At 58.4% G+C, this 12,693-nt stretch overlaps 1 protein-coding gene across 1 annotated transcript in view; it reads left to right on the top strand.

The window, feature by feature from the left end:
• CACNA1I (calcium voltage-gated channel subunit alpha1 I) overlaps positions 1-12,693 on the top strand; it is a 112,563-nt gene that overhangs the window by 84,466 nt on the left and 15,404 nt on the right. The window contains exons 11-23 of the mRNA XM_041756926.1: positions 1,235-1,386; positions 2,014-2,199; positions 2,449-2,566; positions 3,303-3,458; positions 3,924-4,017; positions 4,790-4,992; positions 5,766-6,236; positions 6,486-6,586; positions 7,288-7,411; positions 7,697-7,765; positions 8,323-8,507; positions 8,970-9,096; positions 10,341-10,466. Of these exons, the coding sequence (XP_041612860.1) occupies positions 1,235-1,386; positions 2,014-2,199; positions 2,449-2,566; positions 3,303-3,458; positions 3,924-4,017; positions 4,790-4,992; positions 5,766-6,236; positions 6,486-6,586; positions 7,288-7,411; positions 7,697-7,765; positions 8,323-8,507; positions 8,970-9,096; positions 10,341-10,466 (2,112 nt within the window). The remainder of the gene's footprint in view (positions 1-1,234; positions 1,387-2,013; positions 2,200-2,448; positions 2,567-3,302; positions 3,459-3,923; positions 4,018-4,789; positions 4,993-5,765; positions 6,237-6,485; positions 6,587-7,287; positions 7,412-7,696; positions 7,766-8,322; positions 8,508-8,969; positions 9,097-10,340; positions 10,467-12,693) is intronic.

Here is a 12,693-nt window from a genome sequence, read left to right as displayed (position 1 = left end):
AGCAGCGGCCTCGCAGATGGTGGGAGGTGTCGGCAATTGTGGGGTGTCGAGCTCAGCACGGGCATGTGGTCAGGCCTCCCCTTCTCCGTGACTCGGGTGGGAGCAACCTGGCTCCTTGGTGGGCAGAAACCAGACACCTCACAGTCCCCGAAGGCTCACAGAGGAGAGGAGCTGGAGCCCTCCCTGTATGGTGCTCAGTGGAGAAGTCCGGAATGAATATCATCTTATTGCACCTCCTTGTTTTATGAATGAAGACACTGCTGTGAGGAAGGGGTGGCCCTGGAACCCTGTCTCCTAGTCATGGCCCATAATGTGGCCTGTTTTATATACCAGTGTCACTCAGATGGTTCCATTTGTAGAGGTGTCACCTGCTGGCTAAAAACCAGGAGGTAATCAGTTCTGGGGTCAGAGTGTGGCTGTCTGGCCAGAGGTACCAGTCTCCATCTGACCAGCTGGTGACTTTAACCCTTGACCACTCTGGGCTCTAGTGTCTTCCACTGAGAAGTGTGTGAAGGAAGTCCCATTGACCACAGTGATCTCCAGCCACCCACAGTCCTGAGACAACCATTGCTGGGGAATGAGAGCGTGGGGAGGGCTCAGTAGGGGGGTCTGCATAGCCAGGGGTTAAGGGGAGAAGCCTTGGAGCCAGGCTGCCTGAGTTCAGATCCTGGCTCTGCCCCTTCCCTGCTCCACAGCCGAAGGCAGGGGCCTGGCTTTCCCTGAACCTGCTTCCTCATCTGCAAAATGGGCTCTTGTGTGGGATTAAGGGACATGCTGCTTGTAAAGTTCAGAGAACAGGTCCTGCATGTGGTAAGTGCAGGGGAAAACAGGAGGTTTCCCGCAACGACTAGCCTGTTTTCTTGCCTTGCTCTGCATCTAGCCATGTGACCATAAGTCAGCTTCTCACATTGTATCCTGATCTGTAAAGTGGGTGTCACGATAGCTCCCTCAGTGCATAGTACCAGCATCATTTCCAACTGTGTGGAAGGTCAGCCCAGTGGGTCCCACCAGCTCAGTGGACTCTTAGGACAGCAGAGATGCAGCAGAGCTATACGGTTCTTGTGCGCTGTTGTGTTCCAGCAAGGACTCTGACTGCCAGGTCACGCAGCCAGGGTGACAGAGCCAGGCCTCCCTGCCTCCCTGGGAGGCCTGGAGCCCATGGGCATCCAAAGAGGATCCATGGATGTGCTCTGGTCTGACAGGGTCCCTGTCCCCTGTCCCAATGCCTCCATAGCCCGAGGAGCTGACCAACATCCTAGAGATCTGCAACGTGGTCTTCACCAGCATGTTCGCCCTAGAGATGCTCCTGAAGCTGGCTGCCTTCGGGCTCTTCGACTACCTGCGCAACCCTTACAACATTTTTGACAGCATCATCGTTATCATCAGGTGCTGCCTCTGCCCCCAGCAGGCTGCGGGCCCAGAAGCTGAGTGGGGGAGGAGGGGAATCTAATGCACTGACCCCGGCAGTAAACAATGTGTGTAAAAGCACAAAGGAATTCAATTATATCCAAACACAGTTACCAAATATTTAAAAATTTGTCATTCGGTACTATACTGGCTTCTAGATTAATGCATTAAATAGCAAGACGTAACAGCAGGTCTTGTGACTACCATCACTCCAAAGAAAGGATGGGTATAAATAATATTTGGAAATATGTACATCGACGGTTATAGAAACACATTCGCAATTTTGACTGGTCAAAAAGTCATAGGGACTGCTAATTCTCTGTGGCTTGTTTGCGTTCCTAACCAAAAAAAATTTAAATCTCAAAAAGAGGTCAGTGGGTAGACCCTCCTGAATTTAAGTCATAGACTTCTTGTGGGGGGGGGGTGCCCGTGGACTCACAGCATGCCCTGCAGCAGCAACGCCCCGTGAAACATGTTATTCATGGGATGAATGAATGAAGCTCTCCGTCTCTCCATCCTCCCTGACCCCCCTTTGCTCCTCTCCTCCCCGCCCTCTGCTGAACTCTCCTGCCTCTCTCCTCCCTGCCCCCACTTGCCCCCTCCCAGCATCTGGGAGATCGTGGGGCAGGCGGACGGCGGCCTGTCGGTGCTGCGGACCTTCCGGCTGCTGCGGGTGCTGAAGCTGGTGCGCTTCATGCCCGCGCTGCGGCGCCAGCTGGTGGTGCTCATGAAGACCATGGACAACGTGGCCACCTTCTGCATGCTGCTCATGCTCTTCATTTTCATCTTCAGGTGAGCCCTGCTCACCCTGGGGACCACATGTGTGAGGGGGCCTGGGGGCGCATGGCTGGTCCAGCTTCTCCAGGCAACACTCTGGATGTGGGTGTGAATCCCTGATGGCTCCGGGCGAGTACTGCCCTCTGAGCCTCAGGGTTCGTTTCTGTAAAATGGAACCAGTGCGGCCCCTGCCATCTTACTGGGTGGTTCTGAGGATGAAACAAGGCGGGCAGGCCCCTTGAGCCACCTCCATTCCTCCCTCAGCATCCTTGGGATGCACATCTTTGGCTGCAAATTCAGCCTCCGTACGGACACAGGAGACACTGTCCCCGACAGGAAGAACTTTGACTCCTTGCTGTGGGCCATCGTCACGGTGTTCCAGGTGAGCGACAGCACATGTTCATGTGTGTCAGGAGAAGGGGTTTCTCCCAGGACCGCTGCTTGGATTGCCTTTCAGAGGTGGCCCCTTGGGGAGTCCAGAGAAGAGGGATGGCCTGCCAGGGAGGCCCCTCCACTCCAGCCTCCAGCAGACAGGTCCAGGTACAGGGTCAAGCTGACATTGCACTTGCTCTGGGAGCTGGAGTGACCGCATGGTGCCCATCCCTGCCCCTCCACTTCCACCCCAAGACTTGGGCACCTTGGGATTCTCCTCCAAGACTATTTATTCACATATAACCTAGACTTGGTTGAATGAGTGTGCACGCCAAGGGCTGTCACATGGTGCGGGGTTGGGGGGCAGGAGGAGGAAGGGTGGGCTCGAGGAAGGGTGGGGGCGAGGGGAGGGACAAGCAGAAAGTGTGTGGAGAGGTTGGGGCTGAGGGAACAGCCAGGAAGGAGCACCCAGCGGTGCAGAGAGAGTCAGAGCAGGAGTGTGGGTTGTGCCCGGGCCGGGACCAGCGGGCAGAGCCATGTGTGTGAGCGAGGGGCGGAGGCTGTGCCAGGTGGGTCAGTGTAGTACAAGGTCCCTGGGTGTCCCCAAACGTGTAAGGAGATGCTATAGGTGTGCATGGGCTGCAGCATGCCTGTAGCTCTGCCACTCAGTGGATTCCATCTGCCTTGGTCCGGGCTGGGGCCTAGGGATACTCCAGGATTGAACTCTGTTCCCCCTTCCCTCACAGATTCTCACCCAGGAGGACTGGAACGTTGTCCTCTACAATGGCATGGCCTCCACCTCCCCCTGGGCCTCCCTCTATTTTGTCGCCCTCATGACCTTCGGCAACTACGTGCTCTTCAACCTCTTGGTGGCCATCCTGGTGGAGGGCTTCCAGGCCGAGGTGACTGCAGCCCAGGCAGAGGAAGCACCCCCGTGGGGCCTGTACCAGACTGGGGGAGGGGACTGGGTGGAGGAGGATTTCAACTCAAACGTCTAGCAGGTCACAAGTTCCCAAGGAAGGGTTGCCAATTAGGTGGTGAGCTTCCTATCGCAGGAAGCATGCAAATAAAGACTGCGTCTCCAATCCCTGCCTCTCCCCCAGGAGTGTAGGACTAGATCTCTCCATTTCTGAAATTCTAAAGCCCCTAAGATCTAGATCCTGCATCCTCCATTCTCTGAGGCTTAGGGGATCCTTGCAGTCAGGCAGATGTGGGTTTATGGCCAAGGTCCTCGTTAGCTTCTCGCTTCCTTTTCTGAGCCTCAGTTTCCCTACCTGTAAAATGGGGGTGAAACACCCATTTAACAATTCGGGAGGGAGGGAAGGGCTGAGCCAACCTGCATTCCAACAAGAGGAATGGTCTCCCAGGGTGACGCCAATCGCTCCTACTCGGACGAGGACCAGAGCTCATCCAACATGGAAGATTTTGACAAGCTTCAGGAGGGCCTGGATGGCAGTGGAGGTAAAGAGGTCCCTACCGTCATCAGGACCAGGGCCAGGACCCTTCCCCAGAGATCCAGGTGGGCAGAGGGCACAGCATCGGGCTTCCCCTCGAGCCCAGGCTCCGTGACTGCTAACTCTCTGTGGTTGGTTTACAATGGAAGGAAATAGGCAAAGGCCCCAAAGAGGTCAGTGACTTTCCAGCCCTCTGAATTCTAGCCACAGAGGGAGCTGCAGTTCACACCCCTCCAACTGTGTGGCCTGTTGGGAAGAGCCTCGGACCTCAGGACACCTGGGTTCTGGTCCTATTGGCACCATGCGGCAGCTTGGAACAGGTCTGCCCTGCCCAGGGCCAGTGTCCACCTTGGTAACTGGGCCGGACCATCTTCGCCTTGCTTTCTGAAGTGGGCCCAGGAGTGAGGTTCCCATGCTGGGTGAAGCTAGGGGCTGGCTCTGAACGCAGCAGGCAGGGGATCCACTCATCCAAAGAGAAGTAACGATGTATAGGATTGTGGGGTCACCGTACTGTACACCTGAAACTAATACACGCTTGTATGTTAACTAAACTGAACTAAAGTAAAGAATTTAATAAAAAAAAAAAAAATAGGCAAGCTGAGAGCTCTCCAGGAAGGGTGGAGAGGCATGTGATGTGGGGTCTAATGGGAAGGTGGAGGAAGACCTATTTCTCCCAGAAAGACTATTTCTGTTCCCATCCTTGTTTCTTTGTCTTATGAATTCTTTTGCTCTAGTTGTTTTTGTTTGCCCCTCTTTCTGTCTCCATCTCACCCCTCCAGATCCCAAGCTCTGCCCAATCCCCATGACCCCCAATGGGCACCTGGACCCCAGTCTCCCGCTGGGTGGACATCTGGGCCCTGCCGGAGCTGCAGCACCTGCCCCCCGCCTCTCGCTGCAGCCGGACCCCGTCCTGGTGGCCCTGGGCTCCCGCAAGAGCAGTGTCATGTCACTGGGCAGGATGAGCTATGACCAGCGCTCCCTGGTGAGTCCTTGTGGGGTGCTCTGGATGGGTGCTCCCTGCTGGGATGTATGGTGAGGGCCCTTGGAGAGAAGTGCCTGGCAGTTCAGCCTCAGACTGATACCCTGGTTTGGGGGACCAGACTCTCTAGCTAGTACCGGGCAGGGACCATGTCTGTTATACTCCTGGGTTCCCAGTGCCAGAGTAGTACCTGGCAACAAAGAATGAATGAGTGTATGTATGTGTAGTGCAAGTAAGTCTGGTATGAAGAATTAAAAAATGTTTTTTTTAATTTATCTCTATGAGAGAGAGAGAGCACATGGGCCAGTGAAATCACAAGCAGGGGGAGGGGCAGAGGGAGAGGGAGAAGCAGACTCCCTCTTGAGCAGGGAGCCCAAGGTGGGGCTTGGAGAATTGGGTTTTTATCTTGGCCCCAATGCATAGGGTAAAGAGCCGTACTTTGGGGTCAGGCATACCAGAGCTCAAATCTGGCCTCTGCCACCTTCAAGCTGTGTGATCACGCGCAAGTGACAGTCCTCTCTGAACCGTTTTTGCTTACCTGTAAAATGGGAAGAGCACCCTAACGTGCTGCAGCTTCCGCAAGGGAAGTGAGGCGGCAGGAGGAGATGTAAGCACACCCTCGAGGCTGTGCATGGAGGAGAGCTGGGCGGGGAGAGGAGCCCTGGAGCCCAGCCTCCTGGGCACCCCCTAGGCAGGCGGGTGGCCGTGCAGCGGGTGTGCAGGCTAGGCTGCCTCCGTCACAGCAGCGGGCTGCGTGTGCGGTGGCTTCCTTCCAGTCCAGCTCCCGGAGCTCCTACTACGGACCGTGGGGCCGCAGCGGGGCCTGGGCCAGCCGCCGCTCCAGCTGGAACAGCCTCAAGCACAAGCCGCTGTCGGCCGAGCACGAGTCCCTGCTGTCGGCGGAGCGCGGTGGCGGCCCCCGGGCCTGCGAGGGCGCCAGGGACGAGGGGCCGCCGCGGGCCGCGCCGCCGCATGCGCCGCACGCCCACCACGTGCACCACGGCCCCCACGCGGCGCACCGGCACCGCCACCACCGCCGGACGCTGTCCCTCGACACCAGAGACTCGATGGACCTGGCCGAGCTGGTGCCCGCCGTGGGCGCCCACCCCCGGGCGGCCTGGAGGGCGGTGGGCCCGGCCCCCGGGCACGAGGACTGCAATGGCAGGATGCCCAGCATCGCCAAGGACGTCTTTACCAAGATGGATGACCGTCGGGATCGCGGGGAGGACGAGGAGGAGATCGACTACGTGAGTGGGGGCGGGCCGGGGGCCGGGGGGGGGGGGGGGGCGGGGGCGGGGCTAGCGCGGGACCGAGCAGGGGCGGGGCTGGCACAACCCGCCCAGGCCGACTTCCCCCCAGCCCTGGGTGAGGGTTCTGGTCTCGCTGGAGAGTTCACGGTCGTCCAGTGACCCCAGTCTGGTATACGGCTGGGGTGGGCGGCGATGGGCAGCCCTGCGCAGCGCTGACCCCGCCGCACTCCATCCTCACCCTGCCAGACCCTGTGCTTCCGCGTCCGCAAGATGATCGACGTCTACAAGCCTGACTGGTGCGAGGTCCGCGAGGACTGGTCTGTCTACCTCTTCTCCCCCGAGAACAGGTGGGCAAGGCCGGGCTTGGTGTGAGGTTAGAGCAGGGGGTTAGAGCAGGGGGTTGGCATGTCTGGGAGGGAGAGATTCCTGCCAAGCCAGGCAAGAGTATTGGTGGCAGCTCTGCAGGGGAGGGGGAGGATCTAGGTGTTCACTGGCCGGCCCTTGCTGGGCCCTTCCCTTCTCTAGTCTAGGCCATTCCTGTGCTGGCGCCAGGTTGGACAAATCCGCAAGTAGCCTGGGGTGCTCACAACTGGAGGGGGCTTCAGTTGGCCTCCTGGAGGAGGAGGTCTTTGTACTGGGTTTGGGAGGCAGATGGCATTCCAATAGGTGAGGCAGGGTTGTGAAGAGGTGGAGACTGGTCCAACCTGAGGGAAGGCCCCGGGGGGCAGAAGCTGAGGGTATTGGGCAGTGTGTCTGAGTGGCTGGAGGTTAGGGCTCAGAGATCTATCTGAACCAGTGTTTGGAAGGCCTTGAGTGCTAGGGCAAGGTCGATGTCCTTTATCCTGTGGTGCCAGTTTCTGCCGTGAGCTCAGGGGAGGCAGCTCCACAAGCAGATACGAAGCCACCACCTGTAGTGTGGCCAGAGAAGAGAGATGTCAGCTCCTTTAGGCCATCCTAGTCTCCATGTGTGCCTGGGCCCTGTGCCTTTTTCTTGGCCGGGGAACAGGGCAAACTGACACTCAGGTGGTGCCCTGCCCACCCCGCGCAGGTTCCGAGTCCTGTGTCAGACCATCATCGCCCACAAGCTCTTCGACTATGTGGTCCTGGCCTTCATCTTTCTCAACTGCATCACCATCGCCCTGGAGAGGCCCCAGATCGAGGCTGGCAGCACTGTGAGTGGCTGCAGCCTTTGGGCAGGGCAAGGGACGGGGCAGCAGGCAGGCCACCAGGGCCTGCACTGGGACATTTGTGCCGGGCTCCAGGGTTGAGAGAGCTCCGCCAGGCTCAACACCAAGCATCACGGAGGGAGGTGGGGTAGGAGCTTGCTTCTGGAAAGGGGGATGCCACCTGAGACTGTGCAGTAGCAGCAGGGTGCTCCTTGGCTGAAGGCAAGAGGCTGACCAGGTGGCAGGGCAGCTCTGGGAGCCCCTGGACCCATGGTAGCTCTCTTTTTTCAGGAACGCATCTTCCTCACTGTGTCGAACTACATCTTCACAGCCATCTTTGTAGGCGAGATGACGCTGAAGGTAGCTCCAGGCTTCACCTGGGACCCTCTCCCAACCCCCGCTTGGGGCTCCTGGCTCTGGGCCAGCCTCTCCAAAAAGTTTGTCACTCACCTGCCCATCAGCCACATTCCACAGGAGCCGGGAGGCCCACCCCTTCAGGTCCCAGCCCCCAGATTGGGCCGGAGGGACCCAGAGGGGCTCAGCCATGTCCTCACCCTCCAGGAGCTCAGGTCCCTCGAGAAAGGCTAATGCAGGGAAACATTTACAGTGTAACGGAAGCACCTGCAGGAGGTGTTGGGGGCCGGGGGAAGCATTCCTTCCCGGGTGCTTCCCAGAGTCCTTGGCTTTGAGTTGGGCTTGCCAGACGTGCGGGGAGCAGGGAACAGGGAGGCCTGCTGGGCCTGTGTTTCTGGGAGCGGTGGGGCACGTGTCCCCTGCCAGACCGCCCAGCCCTCTACCCGGCAGCTCCCCACCAGCCCCTCCAGGCCTTGCCCCGCCCCCTGGCTGAGGCTGCCCACACACCGCCCCGCCCACATCGCCGGCTGCGCGGCTGACTCCGCCCATCGCCCCGCCCCCAGGTGGTCTCGCTGGGCCTGTACTTCGGGGAGCAGGCCTACCTGCGCAGTAGCTGGAATGTGCTGGACGGCTTCCTCGTCTTCGTGTCCATCATCGACATCGTGGTTTCCGTGGCCTCAGCGGGGGGAGCCAAGATCCTAGGGGTCCTTCGGGTCCTGCGGCTCCTGCGCACCCTACGCCCCCTGCGGTGAGGACTCCTCCCCTTCATATGGGGGGACTCTGCTCAGTCTAGTGAAGCTCCCAGGGTCTACGTGGACCCCTCACTCTGGCTCTCCGTGTGCACTCAGTCCTCTGATAGCACATGTTAGATTAGTGGGGACAGGAACCAGGCTGTTGATGCTGCTTCTGGAGGAGGAGCCTGGAGACCCTGGGGGGAGACGGGGTGCTGGAAAGGTGAGGCTGAAGGTGGCCCCCAGGACTCTACCCACTTTCTGTGTGGCCTTGGCTGACTCACTGCCATCTCTGGCTCTCTGTCTTTAGATGATGGTGTGGTGTGGACCCCAAGGGAACAAGGTTAGGGCATAGTGCACTGCTGTGCATGTGGATCTGGGGTCTGGGGTTCTCTGCCCTGGTGACTCTAGGCAAAGTGGGTGCTATCTCCAGACATGGCTGTGGGCTCACGGTGCCTCTGGCCCTTGTCTGCCTCCAGTGTCATCAGCCGAGCTCCTGGTCTGAAGCTGGTGGTGGAGACACTTATCTCTTCCCTCAAGCCCATTGGCAACATCGTCCTCATCTGCTGTGCCTTCTTCATCATCTTCGGCATTCTGGGTGTGCAGGTGAGGGATGCTCAGGCTGGGCAGGCACTGGGGTGAGTTTCGTAGTCAGGAAAGAGGCTCCACATTTCTTTTCAATCTGGGGGCTCAGGTGACCCTGGCAGAGCATGCATGTCCCTGCCTGTGGTGAGCTCCAAGTCCAGGGAGAGGGGGACACAGACTTAAATGTCTGAGCACAAAGAAGGCTGGGTAAGTGGGACCCCAGGGGTCCAAGCTACACAGAAATGCAGGGCAGGGCTGGGGGCAAGAGGAAAGGCATCCTGAAGGACGTGAGTGGCCTTGGCACTGGCCTTGAAAGAGAAGCAATTCCACAGGTTGTGGTGGGTGGAAGGTGTTTCAGGGGAGGGTGGGCACAGGTGGGGAGGTGAGCTCAGGAGCTATGGCTGGCATAGAGCCATCAGCCAGATAGTGGGCTGGGCCAAGGTGGGAAAGGCCTGGAATGGCAGCTAAGAAGCTGGGGCCAGTTTCTCTGGAGTGGGGACAATGGAGAGTCTCTGACATAGACAGGGCCTTGAGCTAACTCGGAGTTTGGCTTGGAGCCCAGGAGTAGGATGGGGCCTGAGGGCTCCTGGGAGGAGAAGTGAGGCAGATCATAAAAGTGTGTGACAGGGGGATGGCCAGAATGACCCGGGCCCTCTGGGGTCTGAGCTGGTATGGAAACCTTCCTCTTTCTTGTCTGAGTCCTGAGCTGAGGCCCCCCCAGGCTCCTCACCTGGTCCTGTGTTTGAGGCTGGAGCTGCAGAGGAGTTCTGGGCACAGGTGTTCTTCGGGGCTCCTGAGAGATCCGTAACAGCCACCTGGGCAGGAGGGGCTTGGTGCGGACTCCATGTGGACAGTGGCCCTGCCCCTTCCAGGCAGAATGCTTGGGCCCCTGGAGAGGGTCCCTTTACTTCTCTTTCACCCTTGGGGCTATGTAGGCAACTTTGTCCTGTGGAGTCCCCACCCACATCCCCAGGACTGAGGTCTGAGGAAGAGCCCAGAAATCAGAGCAGCATGTGAACCTTGACTCTGGCCTTTCCTAAACCTCATATGACTTTGGGAAAATCACCTAACACCATTGGGCCTCAGTCTCCTCATCTGTGTGATAGGACTGGGTGAGGTGGTGTGGTCGAGTGCTTGGTCCAGGCTGTGCACAGAGGAAGTGCCCCCTGCGGGGCGGGGCCCTCTTCTGATTTGCATCCCCCACCCCCACCCCAGGAGCGTTGGCAGATGGTCACTAACCCTGTGGTCCTTTCCCCCCCGCCCAGCTCTTTAAGGGCAAGTTCTACCACTGTTTGGGCGTGGACACCCGCAACATCACCAACCGCTCTGACTGTGTGGCTGCCAACTACCGCTGGGTCCACCACAAGTACAACTTTGACAATCTGGGCCAGGTGAGCGTCCCCTGCCTACCCCTGCCTTGACCCACCCCCTTCAGTGCCAACAGCCCTGGATCACAGCTCAGGCTCTGGTCTTGCTCTGCCAGGACTGACCCTGTGACTTCTCCTTTCTAGGCCTCAGTTTTCTCTTCTGCAAAATGGGTAGGTAGGGGTGGACCGCACCTCACAGGTGTTGTGAGGCTGAGAGATCCTGAGTGCAGTGTCTCAGGAGTACAACGTGGTGCTTAGTAGGTGCTTCAGTGAACATTGGTTCTTGGCCTCCGCCCCCACCCCGGGGACCCTGACAGGAGTTTCAGAGACAGCCAGACCTGAGTGTGAATCCTGGCACTGTGCCACTTACTATAGGCGTGGGCTCTCTGAACCTCAGTTTCCTCATCTGTAAAATGGGAACGTGACAGCTTACTAGGTAGGCAGTGGTAACAAAGTATAGCAAGCCCCCGGTGCGAGGAGGGTTTCCTCTCCCAGCACCCATCTACTCTGCTCTCCACCTCAGTGGGTGGGCAGGCCCCCTGCCCAGTTCCTGCCTTGCCCTTGGTCCCTTCTCCTGGGGACCTGCCAGTCTTGACTCACTGGTGGTGCCCCAGATGAGAACCTCCAGTGTGGTTCTCTATAAGGCTTCATACTACCGCCCCCCCCCCACCCCCCACCGCCAACTACTATTTCTTGAGGGCGGCTAGGTATGATCAGATCGGGAGTGGCTTCCCCAGGTCACACAAGGATGGAAGAGGAGCCAGGTCTGTGTGGCCCAGGGCCTGTGCCCTATTCCTCTGCCAGGGACCCCCTGGCTGGATGCCATTGAAACTCTCACTTTGGGGCAGCCCGGGTGGCTCAGCAATTTAGCGCCGCCTTCAGTCCAGGGCCTGATCCTGGAGACCTGGGATCGAGTCCCACGTTGGGCTCCCTGTGTGGAGCCTGCCTCTCCCTCTGCCTGTGTCTCTGTCTCTCTCTGTCTCTCTGTGTCTCTCATGAATAAATAAATAAAATATTTTAAAAAAAGAAACTCTCACCTAACACGACCAGGGATCCCATTCCTCTTGCCCCCTGGAAGAGGAGCCATGGGCCCTAGAAAAGCAGTGAGTGGAGGAGGGAGAAGCAGCAGGAACTGGGACACAGGAGCTCCCCCAGCCCTTCCAGATTTTCCAGAAGCAGTACCTTTCAAGTTGTTAGCAACTCGATGGTTGATAAAACAGAGGTTTTAAAAAAGATATTCCAGGAAGCTGAGGGAAAGCCTGTGGGGGCATCTTATGAGTTTGTGCCCAACTCCCTGAACTCAGCGCCAGGCCCAGGGCCCTGCTCCCATGGAGCACCCCTAGCTCTTTCCCATTCTGGGCATGCTTGTTGCCAGGCCGATGGCCCTCTTCTCAGCATGCATATGGGGGAGCCCAGAGCCTTGGACTCCTTGGTGGGCTCCTTAGCTGCTGTGTGTCCTCAGGCAGGTGCCAGTGTCTGGTTCAGTGCCCTCATCTGTAAATGGGGAAGTGATAGCAGGTGTGTGCTTCCCAGACCCAGGCTGGGCATTTTGGGCCTCTGTCATCCGAGGGCTCATAGGAACATTTGCCCCTGGCCTGTGAGGGCTTCACCTGCCTCCCTGGCCACAAGGACTCACTGTGTGTCCCTTGCTCTGACCTCCTCCTGAGCCTGAGCCCTTTCCAGGCAGACCTCAGTGCTTTTCCCCTCTGGAAGGGAAGAGGAGGAGTCTGTGCCCTGGAAGATGGGAAGGAGGGGCGAGTGTGGGGCAGGAGACCCATCCTAGGACCCCGTTTCCCAGCTCAGGGCCCTGGCCACAACAAATGAACAAGTGTGGTGGAAGCACGGGGAAGCTTTCGGAGTAGGGTGTGTGACCTCTGGTCAACTGCTGGTGGTGTGGATATCTGCACACTTGGGCTCTGCAAGAACGGCACTGGTGCCGTCCAGCTCAGAAAACCTTTGTTGAGCACCTACTGCATGCGGGGCACTGTGCTTTTGCTGTAGGACCAGCCCGTAGCCCTGTTGAGGGGACACGAGCGTGCTCTGGCCTGTCATCTGCGTAGAAGCCTTGGCTGGTGTCTCCTGGGCAGTCCTTCCATTTAAAGTCTTGGATTAATGAGGGTGCTTATTGCCATTTACGGACAAGAAAGGTGGGGCCCAGAGAAGTTGAGGAAGTTGCCCCACGTCACCTAGCCAGCACGTGGCAGAGCTTGTGTGGTGCCCAGGGCTCCTGGCTTCTCTCACAAGCTCCTGC

This window comes from Vulpes lagopus, chromosome 5, assembly GCF_018345385.1.
Source record: "Vulpes lagopus strain Blue_001 chromosome 5, ASM1834538v1, whole genome shotgun sequence".
NCBI lineage: Eukaryota > Metazoa > Chordata > Mammalia > Carnivora > Canidae > Vulpes > Vulpes lagopus.
This window is presented reverse-complemented; position numbering and strand designations above follow the sequence as displayed.